The sequence below is a fragment of the Myotis davidii genome, unplaced genomic scaffold, assembly GCF_000327345.1.
Source record: "Myotis davidii unplaced genomic scaffold, ASM32734v1 scaffold128, whole genome shotgun sequence".
Lineage (NCBI taxonomy): Eukaryota > Metazoa > Chordata > Mammalia > Chiroptera > Vespertilionidae > Myotis > Myotis davidii.
The window spans coordinates 932831-948046 of NW_006299719.1; the positions used below are offsets into that span (position 1 = coordinate 932831).

The 15216-nt window shown below is 41.6% G+C and overlaps 1 protein-coding gene across 1 annotated transcript in view; it reads right to left on the minus strand.

The window, feature by feature from the left end:
- Nucleotides 1-318: 318 nt before the first annotated feature.
- LOC102764883 (serine/threonine-protein kinase TNNI3K) overlaps nt 319-15216 on the minus strand; it is a 294194-nt gene continuing 279296 nt past the window's right edge. The window contains exons 22-23 of the mRNA XM_006775922.2: nt 4066-4145; nt 319-828 (exon numbers count right to left, since the gene is read on the minus strand). Of these exons, the coding sequence (XP_006775985.1) occupies nt 752-828; nt 4066-4145 (157 nt within the window). The 3' untranslated portion in view covers nt 319-751. The remainder of the gene's footprint in view (nt 829-4065; nt 4146-15216) is intronic.

The window sequence follows — 15216 nt, forward strand, 5'->3', positions numbered from 1 at the left end:
ACGGGTACTTCAGATACCCTCCCCATGCACTATGTCAGTCAGACTCTGTGTGAATGGCAGGTTTGCATTTGTGGGCCAGTCTCATGATTGTACCAATTGCATTTATGACACCTTGCTCCTGATGACAACAGGTTGACCAAGAAGAGCACAGAGAACTTGGGAAGATGTAGAAAATGAGGCTAAATAGTTGTGCTATATTTATGCAAGTTTCTTTATCTGAAGGTCATGGCTTTTTTTCTACCAATATGTCTAAAAGAAGGTATACTTAGTACCAGTCTTGTTGGAATGAAACACACTTCTGAACCAATTTTATATGCCACCAAAGAATCTTTAATCACCAAACTGGACACACTAAAAGTAACATAATGAGATAAGAAAATAAAACAATATTCTAAGAAATCAAACCCATGCCTCTCAAACACAAGTCTACATAATTCAGTCTAGGAAAACATAATTGTGCCCACCACAGATTTAGGCCCCATCTCCAAGTAACAACATACATTTGTTTTTCACTTGCAAAATTAAAACCAATTCTTCAAGTACATTCTGTCTTGGTTCTTTTGCATTTCATTCCTTGGCTACGGATCCAAAGCCCAACTTGTGCTAGGGAATTAAATAGGACTGGTGTAAACAAGCAAATTTAAGGAGATTTTAGAGGGTAAAATATTCTATTTGGAAGCAAGTCTGCAATGGTTGAAACTGCTGTGTCTGTCTGGGGGAAACACTCTCCTTAGGTCTATGCAGAATGTTGTCAGCTGCTGTCCTCAAAGCTGCCACTATTCCGGCAAGAATACAAATGCATCGGGCTCATGGGATCGGACACGTAGCCTGCGTGAGAAAAGAAGTTCAGCTGTTACTTGGCCTTTGAGTCCATCTCCCCATTATTCTCCACCCCTCACCCAGTGCCATGCACATCTGTCAGGCAGTTTCTCCTGGTTCATGGATACAGAGTCCAGACAAGGGTTGCTGGCAAGCAGTTGTAAAACAAAAGCAAATTTTAAAATAAAAACAGAGAGCTGAGACCAGAGGAACATCCATGCTAGCTGTCTGCTTTGGATCCAAGCTGGCGAGGTGGAATGTTGAGTTTGGAATAAAGAAGGGTACGGTTCAGAAAGATGTTGTATCATGGCGGCTAAAAACATGGGCTTCCATGGCAGGTAAGTCTGGATTTAAACAATGGGCTTCCCTATTTACTGGTTCTGGGATGTTTGTCAACTTAACCTTTCTAAGTCTCCATGTCTTTATCTGTAAATGGGAGAAAGAGTAGTACTTACTCATCAGGTTGGTAAGGCACAGAAGTCAGTCAGTACAGGGTCTGGTTCAGAGCGAGCACTAAAACACTATGGCTGAAAAGGGAAGGTGGAGGTGGCAGGAGGGATAAAGGAAAGAGCCATTCTCTGGAGTGGTTGGCTCTGGTTTGTTTTTTCCTACCTAAGAGCCCAAAATTCTTTTGGTTTTTCTTTTTTAAAATATATATGTTTTTATTGATTTCAAAGAGGAAGGGAGAGAGAGAGAGAGCGAGAGAGATAAAAATCTCAATGATGAAAGAGAATAATTGATCGGTTGCCTCCTGCATGCCCCCTACTGGGGATGGAGCCTGCAACCCAGGCATGTGCCCAGACCGGACCAGAATTGAACCGTGACCTCTGGTTCATAGGTTGATGCTCCACCATGGAGCTAAACAGGCAGGGCTAAGAGCCCAATTTTTAAGTGGATGTTAATGCTTAGGTCTAAAAACTAGTGGCATTTGATGCTCATGGAAGCAATAGACCTGGGTGTGTCCAGAACATAAGCTAGTGGCTCAGGATCTGGCCTCTATGTTAGAGGACTCAGGGCAAGGCAGGGAAGCAGTTACCTTTGCATTCCTAGCGAGGAAGCTATTCATTGCTTCTGGGGAAATGGGCACATTTGTCAATACCTATTGCTGCTTTCGCTCCCATTTGATAGCAGCGTTTTCAGGACTCAGCCATCTACATTTGCATCAAGACGTCTAGCAATATGCAGCTGGATAGGCACATTTATTTTCATAAGAAAGATCTCCGTCAGAATCTCTTAGGCAGCATATAAACTCTCCTTGAGGAAAGCCATAGCTGCTGCTGCTGCGGACCGGCCTTCAGTGGGGCTGGCCCCGGCTGAGATGAGGGGAAGCAGGACACACATCCCTGAGTCCTAATTCTGGGTGGACTCGAACAAAATCGACACCCTGGAGCAAAAATATTCCTTTTGTCCAGCCTGAAACTGTGACTGCATTCAGGCATGGATAGATGTGTTAATAAGGTCATAATCCTTTTATTACTGTCATCAACCTTCTGATGTACCACAAGGGATTTTACTGCCTTGCAATGCTCCATGCCTCTCTCCCCACATCACTCCAATGAAAATCTGATAGTGAGCGCACCTCCCTCCAGCGTGGGCAGGCTCTCCTCCTGGGAGGGGTAGCAAAATCAGCAGGGCATGGGTGTCGTCACTTATTATTGAAGGTGTCATTGCCAGAGTTGAAGGACAGATTTGCTGCTCTTGGGTAGCCACTCAGCATAAGGGGCACCCAAGTGAAATCTGACCACAGGCTTTAGGAAAAGACTGAACCATGTCTGCACATGTTCTGTTACTTTAGGGTGAACTCTAGCCCTGCTCTTTGGGGTGTGGTGGGGGGAGAAGAAACAGTTCATAAAGTTGCTGTTATACCACAGCGGGTTTATGAAGTAGAAATGGAGGGCAATTAAAGGGTTCTTCCTTGCACAGTCTGATGTTCCTAGGGGAGGGCAGTAAATATATCTTTTTTGTCTACCGGGGCTCCCACTCCATCTAAATACCCTCATGTTTTCTTTTACCCTTGGTACAGATAGGCATGGAAAAATGCAACTTTTGTACTATTGCATCCCTTTGTCTTATTTCTCCATCTTGCGGAATTCTACTCCAAGTCTTCTTCCTTTAAGAAACAGCTCGTTGAATCAAAGAGATGCTTCATCTTGAAACTCTATCATGAAAGGAAAGACTCCTGGTCAAAGCGTACATTTCATGGGGTACCCTACATTCTGTGGTTGTACAGTCCCATCTGTAAAAGTTTGAGAACATGATATTATATCTATCAAACATGTAACACTCAGAGAACATCTCCCCTGCTACTGGACTGGCCAACTGTGTAGTAAAATTGATGATAAAAAGCACTCAGTTGCATTCTGTGCATGTGTTGGGAGCAGAAACACAACGTTTCTTTCCTTGAATGTGTTCCCACATAGTTTGTCTGCATCTATCCAGAGTAATTCTCCCCTCTGTGTCTTAAAAGCTTCCCAATGCCTGAGGTAGCGATACTCTGCAGATGGGGTGCATTGGTGAGGATCCCGAAGCTGAGGGCTAATGTTCCAAATAATGCAGAGCCTCTCTGGCTTAGCGGTTGGAAAAAGGACGCCACGGGCCCAGCACATTCGTACGGCAGCTGATGATAAGGGCGACCCTCTGGCTTCAGGGGCCTGCATAGCACTGTGTTAACGATTTCAACGAGCTTTATTAATTCCTTCTAAAGCAGTCCTGTGCAAAATGGATCTCATCAGTGAGGCCCTTACTTCCTCTCCACCTTTTGGAGGGAATGGCTGGGTGTACCTTTTACCCTTGGGTGCTTGCTAAAGGGGAAGCACTCCCCCAACATACGATGTAAGTGTAGAAACTCATCTCTCTTGTTTTTTTCTTCCCTCCCTACATCCCTGTGATGTGGGACTTAGAGGCATGCACTCGGTCAAGTGGCAACACGGTGCGTTTGAAATGTCACGGGATGCAGGAGATGATTTTCCTAAGAAGGGTTGTACATTTTCCCATGTGCACACATGCTCCCATATACTTGCACACACATTTACACATGTATGTACACACACACTCTCACGCATTATTAATCTCAAAGGTAAATGTAGAATTATACAACTTCAAGATCGAACTTTGCACTTTTGTAATATTTTAAAAGCAACCTTCATTTCTAGTTATTACAAAATAGAAATTGCCCACCTCGTTATCAAATAGATATCACCTTCCTGGGCAGTTTCCTTAATTAGTCTGAAGAATGTGTGCACTTACCATATTTGTCAACAGGTGAGAACTGAAGGTTTCTCTTCATCTCCTCCAAAGACAGGCCCTGAGAGGAACACTGTCCAGCACTGGAAAATTCAAGGAGATGCACTGTTTGACACTGTGAAAACCATGGTGGTGGTTTGCTACGAACATTTTTATAAAACAGATTTTTTTCATTCAGCATAGATCCCAGAGAACTGGCAAACTGAAACAAACGTGTTTTTTACCAATTCAGGGGAGGGTTCAGAATTTCAGTGGTCCCCCCATATACCATACATGATTTTGCTTCCCATGGTCGCAGTGACCCATGGTCAAACACAGTATAAAAATATTAAATGAAAAATTCCAGAAATAAACAATCTATGAATCTTAAATTGAATCATCCATTTGTCCAGTACAACCACTTACCCAAGGAATATGACTTGGAGTAGAATTCCTCAGTAATACAATATATGCTACCCTCTCCTTATCCACTTAGTAGCCATCTTGGTTGTTAGATCTACTGTCGCAGTATCCCAGGATTTGTCTCAAGTAACCCCTGTTTTACTGAAATAGCCCCAAAGTGTAAGAATAGTGTAAATGTTATCATAAGTATGGATACATAGGAAAAACACATAGTATATGTAGGGTTTGGTACTATCTATGATTTCAGGCATCCATCGAGGATCTTGGAATGTATCTCCTGTAGATAAGAGGGAAGGAGGGCTACTTATTTGGAGTCAGTCAGATATAGTGTGAATCCTGGCTCCTCCAGGTAGGCTAGAATTCCCAGCTGTACCCTTGGGCATCTCACCCTTTCTGACCCTCAGTTGATTTAGATGGGATAAGTACCTAAATAATTTTGAGTTTGTTTTAATAATTGATTAGAAAACTGAGGATGGAGCAATTGAATAACACAGGTTTGATAAATGGCTCATGTAGAAGTCAAACCCAAGTTTCTCATATTCCAAAGCATGTGTGCTGATCCACTATTCTAAAGGGATTTTCTTCCAGATTCCTGGCCTTAATTAATCCTTCTTTTCCCTACGCATCTCTTACCCTTTTATCATTTTGATGTATGGCATTGCCACCTTCCCACTTCTTCAGACTCAAAACCTAAAGTTATCAAAACCCTTACACTAATATTTCATCACATCGGTCAGTTACTTAGATATCTGTCTTGTATCCATCTGTCTTATCCACATTTCAGCATTCTCAAATAAGCTGCCGTTATCTCCAGGACTACCCTCACAATGTCCACAGCAGAAGTTTCAATATCTTGTCCCCAAGCTACTTCTCTCTATCTCAATTCCTGCCACTGCATCATTCAGTTACTTAAGCCAAAATTTTTTGGAATCATCCTTGGTACCTTTCTTTTTCTCACATCTCTCACCTAAGTCAAAACGTTTTAGCTCTGCCTCCAAAATTTAATCTTAATCTATCCATCTCTCTCTTCCCTCAAGATCTAGGAGGCCATATAATCTCTTTCTTGTCTGGACTTCTGCAATTTGGCTCCTAATTGATCTTCTTGCTTTAACTCCTGTCCCCTTAAAATCCATCTCTGTGCACTATGCAGAGTGACCTTTTCAAAATATACAACGGATTAAGCTATTGCCTACTGAAAACCTTCCGCTGGCTTCCCAGAATACAATGCAAATGCTTTACCCTCCTCTACAAGGCCTCTGCAGGTACGCCACTCCCCAGCTTGTGCTAAGCACTTCTCTTGGCATCCTTTCCGTCCCATCAACTCTCCAAGCTCCTTCTCAATCCAGAGCTTTTGCATGGACTCTGCTTGGAATGCTGGATGAACCCAAATCCTGTTTGGCTGGACCCTTGTCCTACCTTCGCCCATGCCTGGCTCCTCTGCCATCCAGGCCTCAGTTGGCATGTCACCTCCTCAGAGAGGTCTTCCCTGACCACCGTTCCAAAGTGGCCATCCTCTGCCTATGGTCACTTTCCATCACATCACATCACATCAACTCATTTCTTTCTTTCAGAATTCCATAAAATTATCTTGCTTATTTATCCATTTATTTACATACTGTCCATATTCTTTTACAAAATGAGATTGAAAGCCTTGTCTACCTTGTCTCCCTATTTTCTGCTACATAGTCAACACTCTGAACAGTGCCTGGAACATAGAAGACACACAAAAAAATTAGTTTTTGAATGATTTAATTAATAGATCCTTAAGTGATGTCCTTCTCTTCAGTCACTCAACCCTCCCCTTCACAAGGTCTTCCTGTGACAAAAATCTTACCATGCACACACCTTCCCCCACTGTAGTTCCTCAGGCTGATGTTCAAATTCCTCTAAAATCCAATCCTCCTTGTATGTATCTTGCATTATACAACTCCCCCACCCCCGCCGACCTTTCCTAAGTTCAAGCTGCACTAATGGGATGTGGACTTTGCAAACATTCCTGAATTTTCCCTACTGCACGCGGTAACTGAGCTGCTCCCATAATTGAATCTACCTGGCGATGTATTTTTTTATCCCTGACAGGGAGCAGTGTGATGTTGTGGTGAAGATGAGCATTCTGGTGCCAGACTCCTTGAATTTGAATTCTGACTCCATCACTTACTAGCTCTATGGCCTTTGACAAATTCATTTAACTGCTCTATGCCTCATGTAAGCAACTATAAGATGGGAATACAAGTCTTAAAAGGTTCACCATGAGAATGAAAAGAGTTAATAAGTTTGAAGTCCTTTGAACAGTGCTGGCATTTAGTAAGCACTCAATAAATGTTATCTACTTTGATTATTCATCACAGTCCAACTCAAAGACAGCATGTCCTCAAAGTCCTCTTGGAAACCCCCAGTCTGAATCCCATGCCCTCTAGCTCTTTGCATTCCTTTCACAGTGCTTAAAAGCCTGCCTTGGTGAAGAATGATCTGCATGGGGTGCTAGTGAACCCCACTAAGCAGATACTCTTGAGGGGCAGAGGTCCTATCTAAGACCTTTGGATCTCCCACAAAGCTTAGCTGGCTCTTTATAAATAGTTAAAATCATACAAGTATGTTAAATAATGTTATTGCCAAATGTTCACTCAGAGAAGTTAGATTTCTCTAAATTTCCACAATTAATTCACTTACTGTTTTACAAATAACTCCATGTTTGGCCTCATTTTTTCTTTTTTTAAAGATTTTTTCAATTGATATTTAGAGAGAGAGGAAGGGAGGGGGAGAGAGAAACATTGATGTGAGAGTAGAACCTCGAAATATCCATCGTCTACCTCCTCATGCCTCCTACCTCTTGCACACCCTCTACTGGGGATCAAGCCTGAAACCTGGGCATGTGCCCTGACTAGGAATTGAACCAGCAACCTCTTAGTGCACGGGACAATGCCCAATGAACTGAGCCACACCAGCCAGGGTTGGCCTCACTTTCTTTTATTTTTTAAATATGTTTTTATTGATTTTTAGAGAGAGAGGAAGGGAGAGGGATAGAGAGATAGAACCATTAATGAAAGAGGAACATCATAAATCAACTGCCTCTTGCACGCACCCCTACTGGGGATCTAGCTGGTAATCCAAGCATGTGCCCTGACTGGGAATTGAACTGGTGACCTCTTGGTTCCTGGGTCGACATTTAACTGCTGAGCCACACTGGCCGGGCTGGCCTCACTTTCTTAAGCTATAAAGGAAAAATGCTGTTTCTTAGAGGAAAGCAATGATTAAAAGGAAGAATAAAAAGTATTGACTTAAAGTGGGACATGCTGTGACCTCAATCCACTTTAAATGGCAAACTACACTCAATTCTGGGCAATAGAATGTCATTCAGGATATTTTTAAAAATAAAATATACTCTACTAATACCTATAACCTCTTTAGCACCCTCGTTCCTTTTAAGAAATGTGCTATGCACAGTAGTCTTGGCAACAACAAGATAATAGAGAATAAATATTTTATCATCAAAAAGGCTATCTGGTTTCCTATGAATAAAAGCCCATCTTCAAGCTGCCTTATTTATTCAGTTGCTGAATGCGATTTGTGCCAGGGGACTTAACCTTCCTGCCCAAGAGATACCACATACTCTGGCTCTGGTTGCTGTTACAGGATGACAGACAGATGGAAGCTAAGCATGCCCAAGTCAAACAAAGCAGAAGAAATCAGACTCTGATCAATGGAACCAGTTGTCCTCCACCCGTGTGCATCCCAACGTCAGCAGAAGTTTCACAGAAGCCCAGAGTTTAAACAGAAACAGCAGGACCTCTCTTTGCTGAAGTTGTGGTCAGTGAAAATAAGCATTTCCAGGGATGCAGCTACACCATGAATTCAATGAAAGTAAATGTGAACTAATGGCAGGTAAGAAAGGCACTCAATTTTGCAGTGTTTCCATATTACTATTCAACTAGTAGGCTTCTTTATGCTAAAATGATACTGTATATCATATAGAGGCATATATGTGAATAATATATAATATTATATGGGTCATTTCAGGTATACTTTTTGTGAGAATGGAATGAAATTTTCTCTCTCAAAGTGAATAATATGGTCCTTAGATTACCTTTTGCATACTATCACATCATATTGCTATCTCTTATTTTAGTGCTAAAAATGTTTCAGTCATTTTAGGCTAAACAGTTCATATAAGCTCTGTGATGTATATGTAAAGATCAGCATAATCATCAGCCATTGTCTCCTAAAAAGTTGCACTAGGAAATGAATAATTTATCTAGAAGGAAGAACAGAACCAAAATTGAAAACATATTTCTTGCTTCTCAGTCCATGCTTTATAGATGTAGACTACCCAGCAGACTGTCTGTTACTTAGGATAGTTTTCACCCAAGTCCACATACACGATTTATACATTCATGTGTGCATGCCATTTAGGCCATGGCTTGTCAGCACAAACTAGCACGTTTGGAAATAGTCCCATGGTCTGTGAATTAACTATGCACCCTGACCAAAGACAAGGAGTGTGTTAAAAATGAAATTGTGAGGCTATTTTGGCTGCAATGAATGCAGAGAAAATGATGCTCATGGCAAGCACATTAAGCAAAAAGTATCCAATGAGAAGTAAATGTAAACTACAGAAGAGCTATGAAGTGTGGGAAAAATGCTAGAAGATAGAATATACTACAAATCTAGCATAAATTTTTCAAAGCAGGAGTAAGGCAGAGTCTATAATCTAAACTAGTGGGTTAATGTGCTTTGTAGACAAAACTTCAGAAAAAAATAAATATTAAAACAGAGTTTTTCTGTACACTTAAACAAATTACTGATTACTAGACACCATCATGGGTTTAGTAAGAATAAAGATGTCATGTTAGATTTGCTTTATTTCTTTTGGGTGGGGATACATTTAAAGGGGGAAATCCATAGGCTTGAACATACATCTGGATTTTCACAGACCCTGGACAGACTTTCCACTGATCACTTTGTAACTAAGAAGGGAGAGTTGTGCCAGGCCAACAAATGGTTAGACTGGATTGTCACTGGCTGACATGCAGGATTGGTACACACTTCAGGTAGGTGACATTACCCACAGGGTTAAGCTGAGCCTTAGACATTGGTTATAGTTAAAACAAAATAGCCCATTTCCTAAAAACAGGATTGTCCAGACACAGATTGGGTTGTTCTAAAGGGAGTACTTCCAATCCCTGGAAGTGTTCAAACTGTGTTTGGAGCATCTTATGGCCCCGGGTGCTGTAAGAAGGATGTAAGTGGTCACCTGGATGACATGACAACCCAGGTTCTTCTATCTCTTACATTCTATGGTTCTTTAAAGGTTTTCATGAACCACGTAGACTTGTGAAACCGGCTTTGATGTTTTGGAAAGGCAGAGTGAGATTTCACAGTTCCGTCTCAGGCAGAGGATTTTTTTATCTTCCTTATCTGAAGTGTGTGACATTTGGCCAGGTCTGAATGCCTGATTCCCACACACATGCCACAGCATACCTGGCCACACATGACCACTACAACTCATGCGGTGTTTGTAGCTTTTTGTGTATATGTATTCCATTTGACTTATAGGAAATGTAGAGTGATCATAGATGATTATTTTGTCCTTACTTCCTCCTGCAAATCAGACTAAAATGACAAAAACTAAAAAAGAAAAGAAAGAAACCGTAACTGAACTGTGCTATTTGCTTGAAAGAACGATCTCCTTTAATGCTCAGTTTCAAAGGAAGAACCACACCACCATTGAGGATGAACCTAAGAAAAGTGTGAAGAAGTCACTTTCACTTACATCCATCATTAGAGGTTTAAATGGCATGTTAGGTACTGAAAAATCCGGACTGCTTCACAAAGTTTGTATATAAGATTCATGTAGAATATTTATGTTGCAATGCCCGAGGGGTGGGGAAAAACCCTAAAACATGATGTTATCTGTTAATCCAGAAAGGTATGTTGTTAACCAAGGCCCAAGAGGAAAGAAGGAAAATTCTGTCGAAAGAGACGCTGAGGACTTCTGGTGCCATCTCCCTAGAGGGTGATAGCAGGCAGTTCCACAGTGAGTCCACCTGGACCCATTTCAGGCCTCAAAAGTAGCCAGTATTGTGACTTCCAAATACAGCCTGCCAAATGCTTTTGGCATTGGAGCAATGAATCATGGTTTTGGCTGTGAGATTTCATGAATTCTCAGAATATTTGCTAGTGCCATAATGGCTTCTGACTGAATTGCATTCCAGAGAAGACTTCAGATGGGCATACAGTCCATTTTTATCACATTTGTCCAAGTGTGGTTTTTGCAGAGCTGGGGACTTAGGTTTGGTGAATTGCACATGGCTTGAAAGCAAGAGTGAAATTATAGCTACTGCATAAAAAGTAAAGACTTGGAGCAATGACTTCTATCATAATGATATAATAATAATAATTTCTTAGATTTGCAGAGGGCTTTATAGCTTGCACATATTTTTCTATTGATTAGCTTAAAACATTTTTACTTTATGAGGTAAAAATGAGGTGTCTGGGAAGGCATTAATTTTACTTCCATTCTATGCAGGTGGAAAGTTGGGCTCAGAAAGTTTGAATAATGTGCATAACAGAGTAAGAGGCAAACCAGAACATGAACAAAAGATCTTCAAATTTCTAGTCCATGCTCTTTCTTCTAAAACATACTACATTTAAAAAAGAAATTTTTATCTTTAAGTATTACATATGTCCCCCTTTGCCCCCAATTAACCCCTTCTAGCCTGCCCCCACCTCCCGCCCCAGACCTTCACCCCATTGTCTGTGTCCATGGGTTATGCATACATGGGTACAAGTCCTTTGGTTAATCTTTTTCCACTCACCCACCCACCCCTGCCTTCCTTTGAGATTGAACAGTCTGTTCCATGCTTTTATGTCTCTGGATCTTTTTTGTTCATCAGTTTATTTTATTAAAACACACCACATTTAATCATACATAGCATATGTCAAACTATTGGTCTGTTACCATATGGGGAGCTCACTGACTTAGTGATAAGTTACAGAGTTTTGAGCCTTTTGCATATGAAGATGAACATTCAATTTCTCACAGAGAAACATTCCTCATCATATCAGAAAGCATATCAGCTTTTTCATGTTTTGCTAGATCTTATAAAACATGTTCCTTTCTTTCTGTCCAACATCAGCTTGCCTGTCCCTGTGCAGTGGTGCCAAAACATGAGACACTTTCTTTTAGAAAATACAGAGTGTGTGTTTTTGATCTCGTGTAAGCTTTCCTGAGCTGATCTTGCATGGACCCCTTCTCCTAAATACTGCCTTGAGCTATGTTGAACAGAAAACTGTTAGGTTACCAGTATGATTAAAGACTTCAGGCAAATTCTTCTTTCACTCAAGTTGGCCCAATTAGTTTGTATGCAGCTGAAAAGCCCTCGGGCTTCCTGTAACCTGGAAGATTTAGCCATTTGGACTTTGCATAAGGCAACATACCCAAGGCCTCACAGCTTTGTAAATATGCTGGGCGGTTTGCTGTTTCTTTTGGCCATTTGTCAAAATGATGTTACCTACATGAAAATATTAGCATGAGCATCAATGCACCCTATCCCCTTCCTTCCCCTTCCTCATGAGGAATATATCCAAGTTAGGAGTCATTTCTCTCACTCAAAAGGAAACATATACAAGTAACATTCTAACCAGAATTTCAGTTCTTTTGACACTAATATCTACACGACTAATATAAAGAAAGGTGGAAGAAACAGCCCTCTGAGATCCCTAATAAAGGTGTTTACACAAGGAAAATAAATGCCTTGTCATAGAAAAGGCTACTAGAGTCATCTGGCTGTTCCCTTTGGCATTCAGCTGAAAATAAATAGATCTATTTAAAACAGATCTGTCAGAGGGACAAATGCCTACTGAGGCTTTGCAATGTCTTTCTGTGCAGCACACCTTTCTATGGCCTAAAGAGACTCCATTAGAAATAGGATCACCTTTGGCCTAACTTTGAAATAGTCCGTCAGACTCTTATGAATAAGCATTTGTTAATTTATCAGCTAAGCTCAATATGTTTTATTTATTCATGATTTCATTCTGGCTGTTTTCAAAACATTATTTTGTCTTTGTCAATATTCCCTACTTGATAATGTCCTAAATTAAAACAAATTTATTGCTCTCATTACAGTGAATGGGCAATGGCCAAAGTATTTAATGGGGTCAGAGTTCAGTACAAAATATCTCTTTCAGGAAAATCAAACCCATCAGCTTTCTTTCAATGGCAAATGTCCCCAGGCTATAAAAGGACTAAAAGACTTGGCAATGGGTCACAGCCGTGTTTGAGCCATTAGGCAAACATCCAAGGTCTCAGCTCCCCCATTTTTAAAGGAAAAAGCAATTAGGCAAAGAATTATGAATAAGGAAAAATGCAGTGAGAATTGAAAATGTGTGTTAATTCCTTGATGGCTCATAAATTATTAATATGCTCAACAGTAGCTTAACACCACCAACACTTCTCAAGTTACCTATACTTTAAGCAGGTATAAATGAGTCAATGGTACGATCCAGCATAAGATGGACTTCGCATGCCTTGACTACTAAAATTGAGGAACATGCTTTAAATTCTTAACCTTTACCTTGTGTACTCATCATCCAAAAAAAAGAGAAAGCATTTACAATTTTAGAGCTCTGAGATCTTGGTAGCAGGATGGTCATAAAGCCCACTCCTCACTCCTTCACTTTTCCACATCTCACTTTACCAAGAAGCCTTGTGTAGTAAAATAACGTATCCAGGTTCATCTATCAAGTTTACAGTGAAGTCAGGAATATAACCTAGAGTCCTGAACTTCTAGTCCTCTTTGGTGGCTTTTATTCTTATTTTTAAGAGGGGGAAAGAAACTAGAATCTGCCATGTATCCGCTAAGTGCCTTACAAACTTTATTACATTGGCTCCACCTGACAACCCATTTACATGTGAAGGAAAGCAGGCTCAGAGAGTTTAAGTCTTGTCCAGGGTCACACAGCTGTAACTCAAACCTAGGCCAAGCAGCCTCCAAATCTCCTGCTTCCCCCACTTAACTCTGTTGGCTCTAGAAACGATTTCTATAACCTCATCTGTCTTTCTCTCTCCAATGTTGTTTGTCAAGCACAATGTCAGGTGCTATGCTAAGTGCTAAGGGTACAGATATGAGCGTGATGAGCATGGATTCTACTCTCGGGGGTAGATAGTGATGTAAGCATGATGTGAGCATGTACAGATGGATTTCAGTACCTGGGAACCTGGTACTTGCTCTAAGAGGTACCTTCTCACACATAGGAAAAGGACAAGAAAGAGTCCCCAGGGAAGGGGGTTCCAGGGGACAGGGGCAGGGCTACATAGAGGTATGTGTAAAGACCTAGGAAATCGAGCAGCTCTCCCTTTGAGATACACCCATCTTTCCCTGAGTACCTCTTTACTTTCCCACATAAGACGTTCCTGGCTTGTTTTGTACATTCCTTGTCCCAACCTTGGAATCTGCCATTTCTTCAAAACACTGTTTCCTTTGGGTGGGGAATTTAGCAATCACAATCTAGGTGCTTGGTGTGCTCTTTGCTGTTTGAAGTGTTGCTGCTCCCAGGCCTTCTCATCAAGTAGGCAAAGCTGGACAACATGCATGGATATCATCCATGTGTAAACATTTTTAGATCTCTCCCTCCTCCCAAATTATAAATTCATACCCATATCTCCAATTCCAATCAACATCACAGGGTCCATTCCAGTTTTCTCCCTTTCCGTATCTATACGACTCTTCTCAGATGATTAGAAACCTGGTTCCCACACCTCTTAATGTATTTACTTATTTAATCGATGCCTCTGAATGTACAAATCTTCCACTGCTGTCACAATCCCATCCCTCAACACACACACACACACACACACACACACACACACACACACACACGGATACCTCCTTTATCCCACGCGGGCTCCAACATCCCATACCCACTGTTTCCAATATGTGGATGCCTTTCTTGCCCCCCTGTGTTCTAACACCCTTCTTTGGTCTATTCCCCACCTGCCTGCCCTCCTCATCTATCTTGGGCTCCAGAACTCAGCACTGAGCGATGTTCCTCATTCTGCTCAGGTTCCTTGCCGTACCTGGATTCTAGAACCTTGGCTGGGCAGCCCCAAGCCCCTGTGGAGACCCTTTCCTCTTCCAGCTCTGGCTCCAACACATCATGCCATGTAGCTGCCACCCACCATCCTCACCATCCTCATAGATATTCTCTGCACCTGCCTCAGAGTCAGATATCCTGTTCTGTCCCCCATGGGGAGGCTGACCTTGCCCAGCCGTCTAATGGCTTGTGGACTAAACTGTTTAGGAACAGAAGAGAAGGAAAGAGAGAAGAGCAACAAGGATGAACTTTTAAAAATGTTAATCAGTCCTAGCCAGTTTGGCTCAGTGGAGAGAATGTCTGCCTGTGGATTAAAGGGTCCTGTGTTCGATTCGGGACAAGGGCACGTACCTTGGTTGCAGGTTCCTCCCTGGCCCAGGCCTTGGTCAGGGCTCCTGCAGGAGGCAACTGATTGATGTGATTCTCTCACATCAATGTTTCTCTCTGTCTCTCCCTCTCTCTTCCACTCTCTCTAAGAACCAATGGGAAAAAAAATATCCTCAGATGAGTATTAACAACAACAACAAAATGTTAATCACAACATGTTATGTCCCTGCTCACAATCCCTGTGACCAGTCAACATGTATAGAACGACATCCTAATGCTTTGTCTGGGTTGGTAAAGCCGTTGTGGTCTGGCTTCTTGTCTACCTGGGACTTT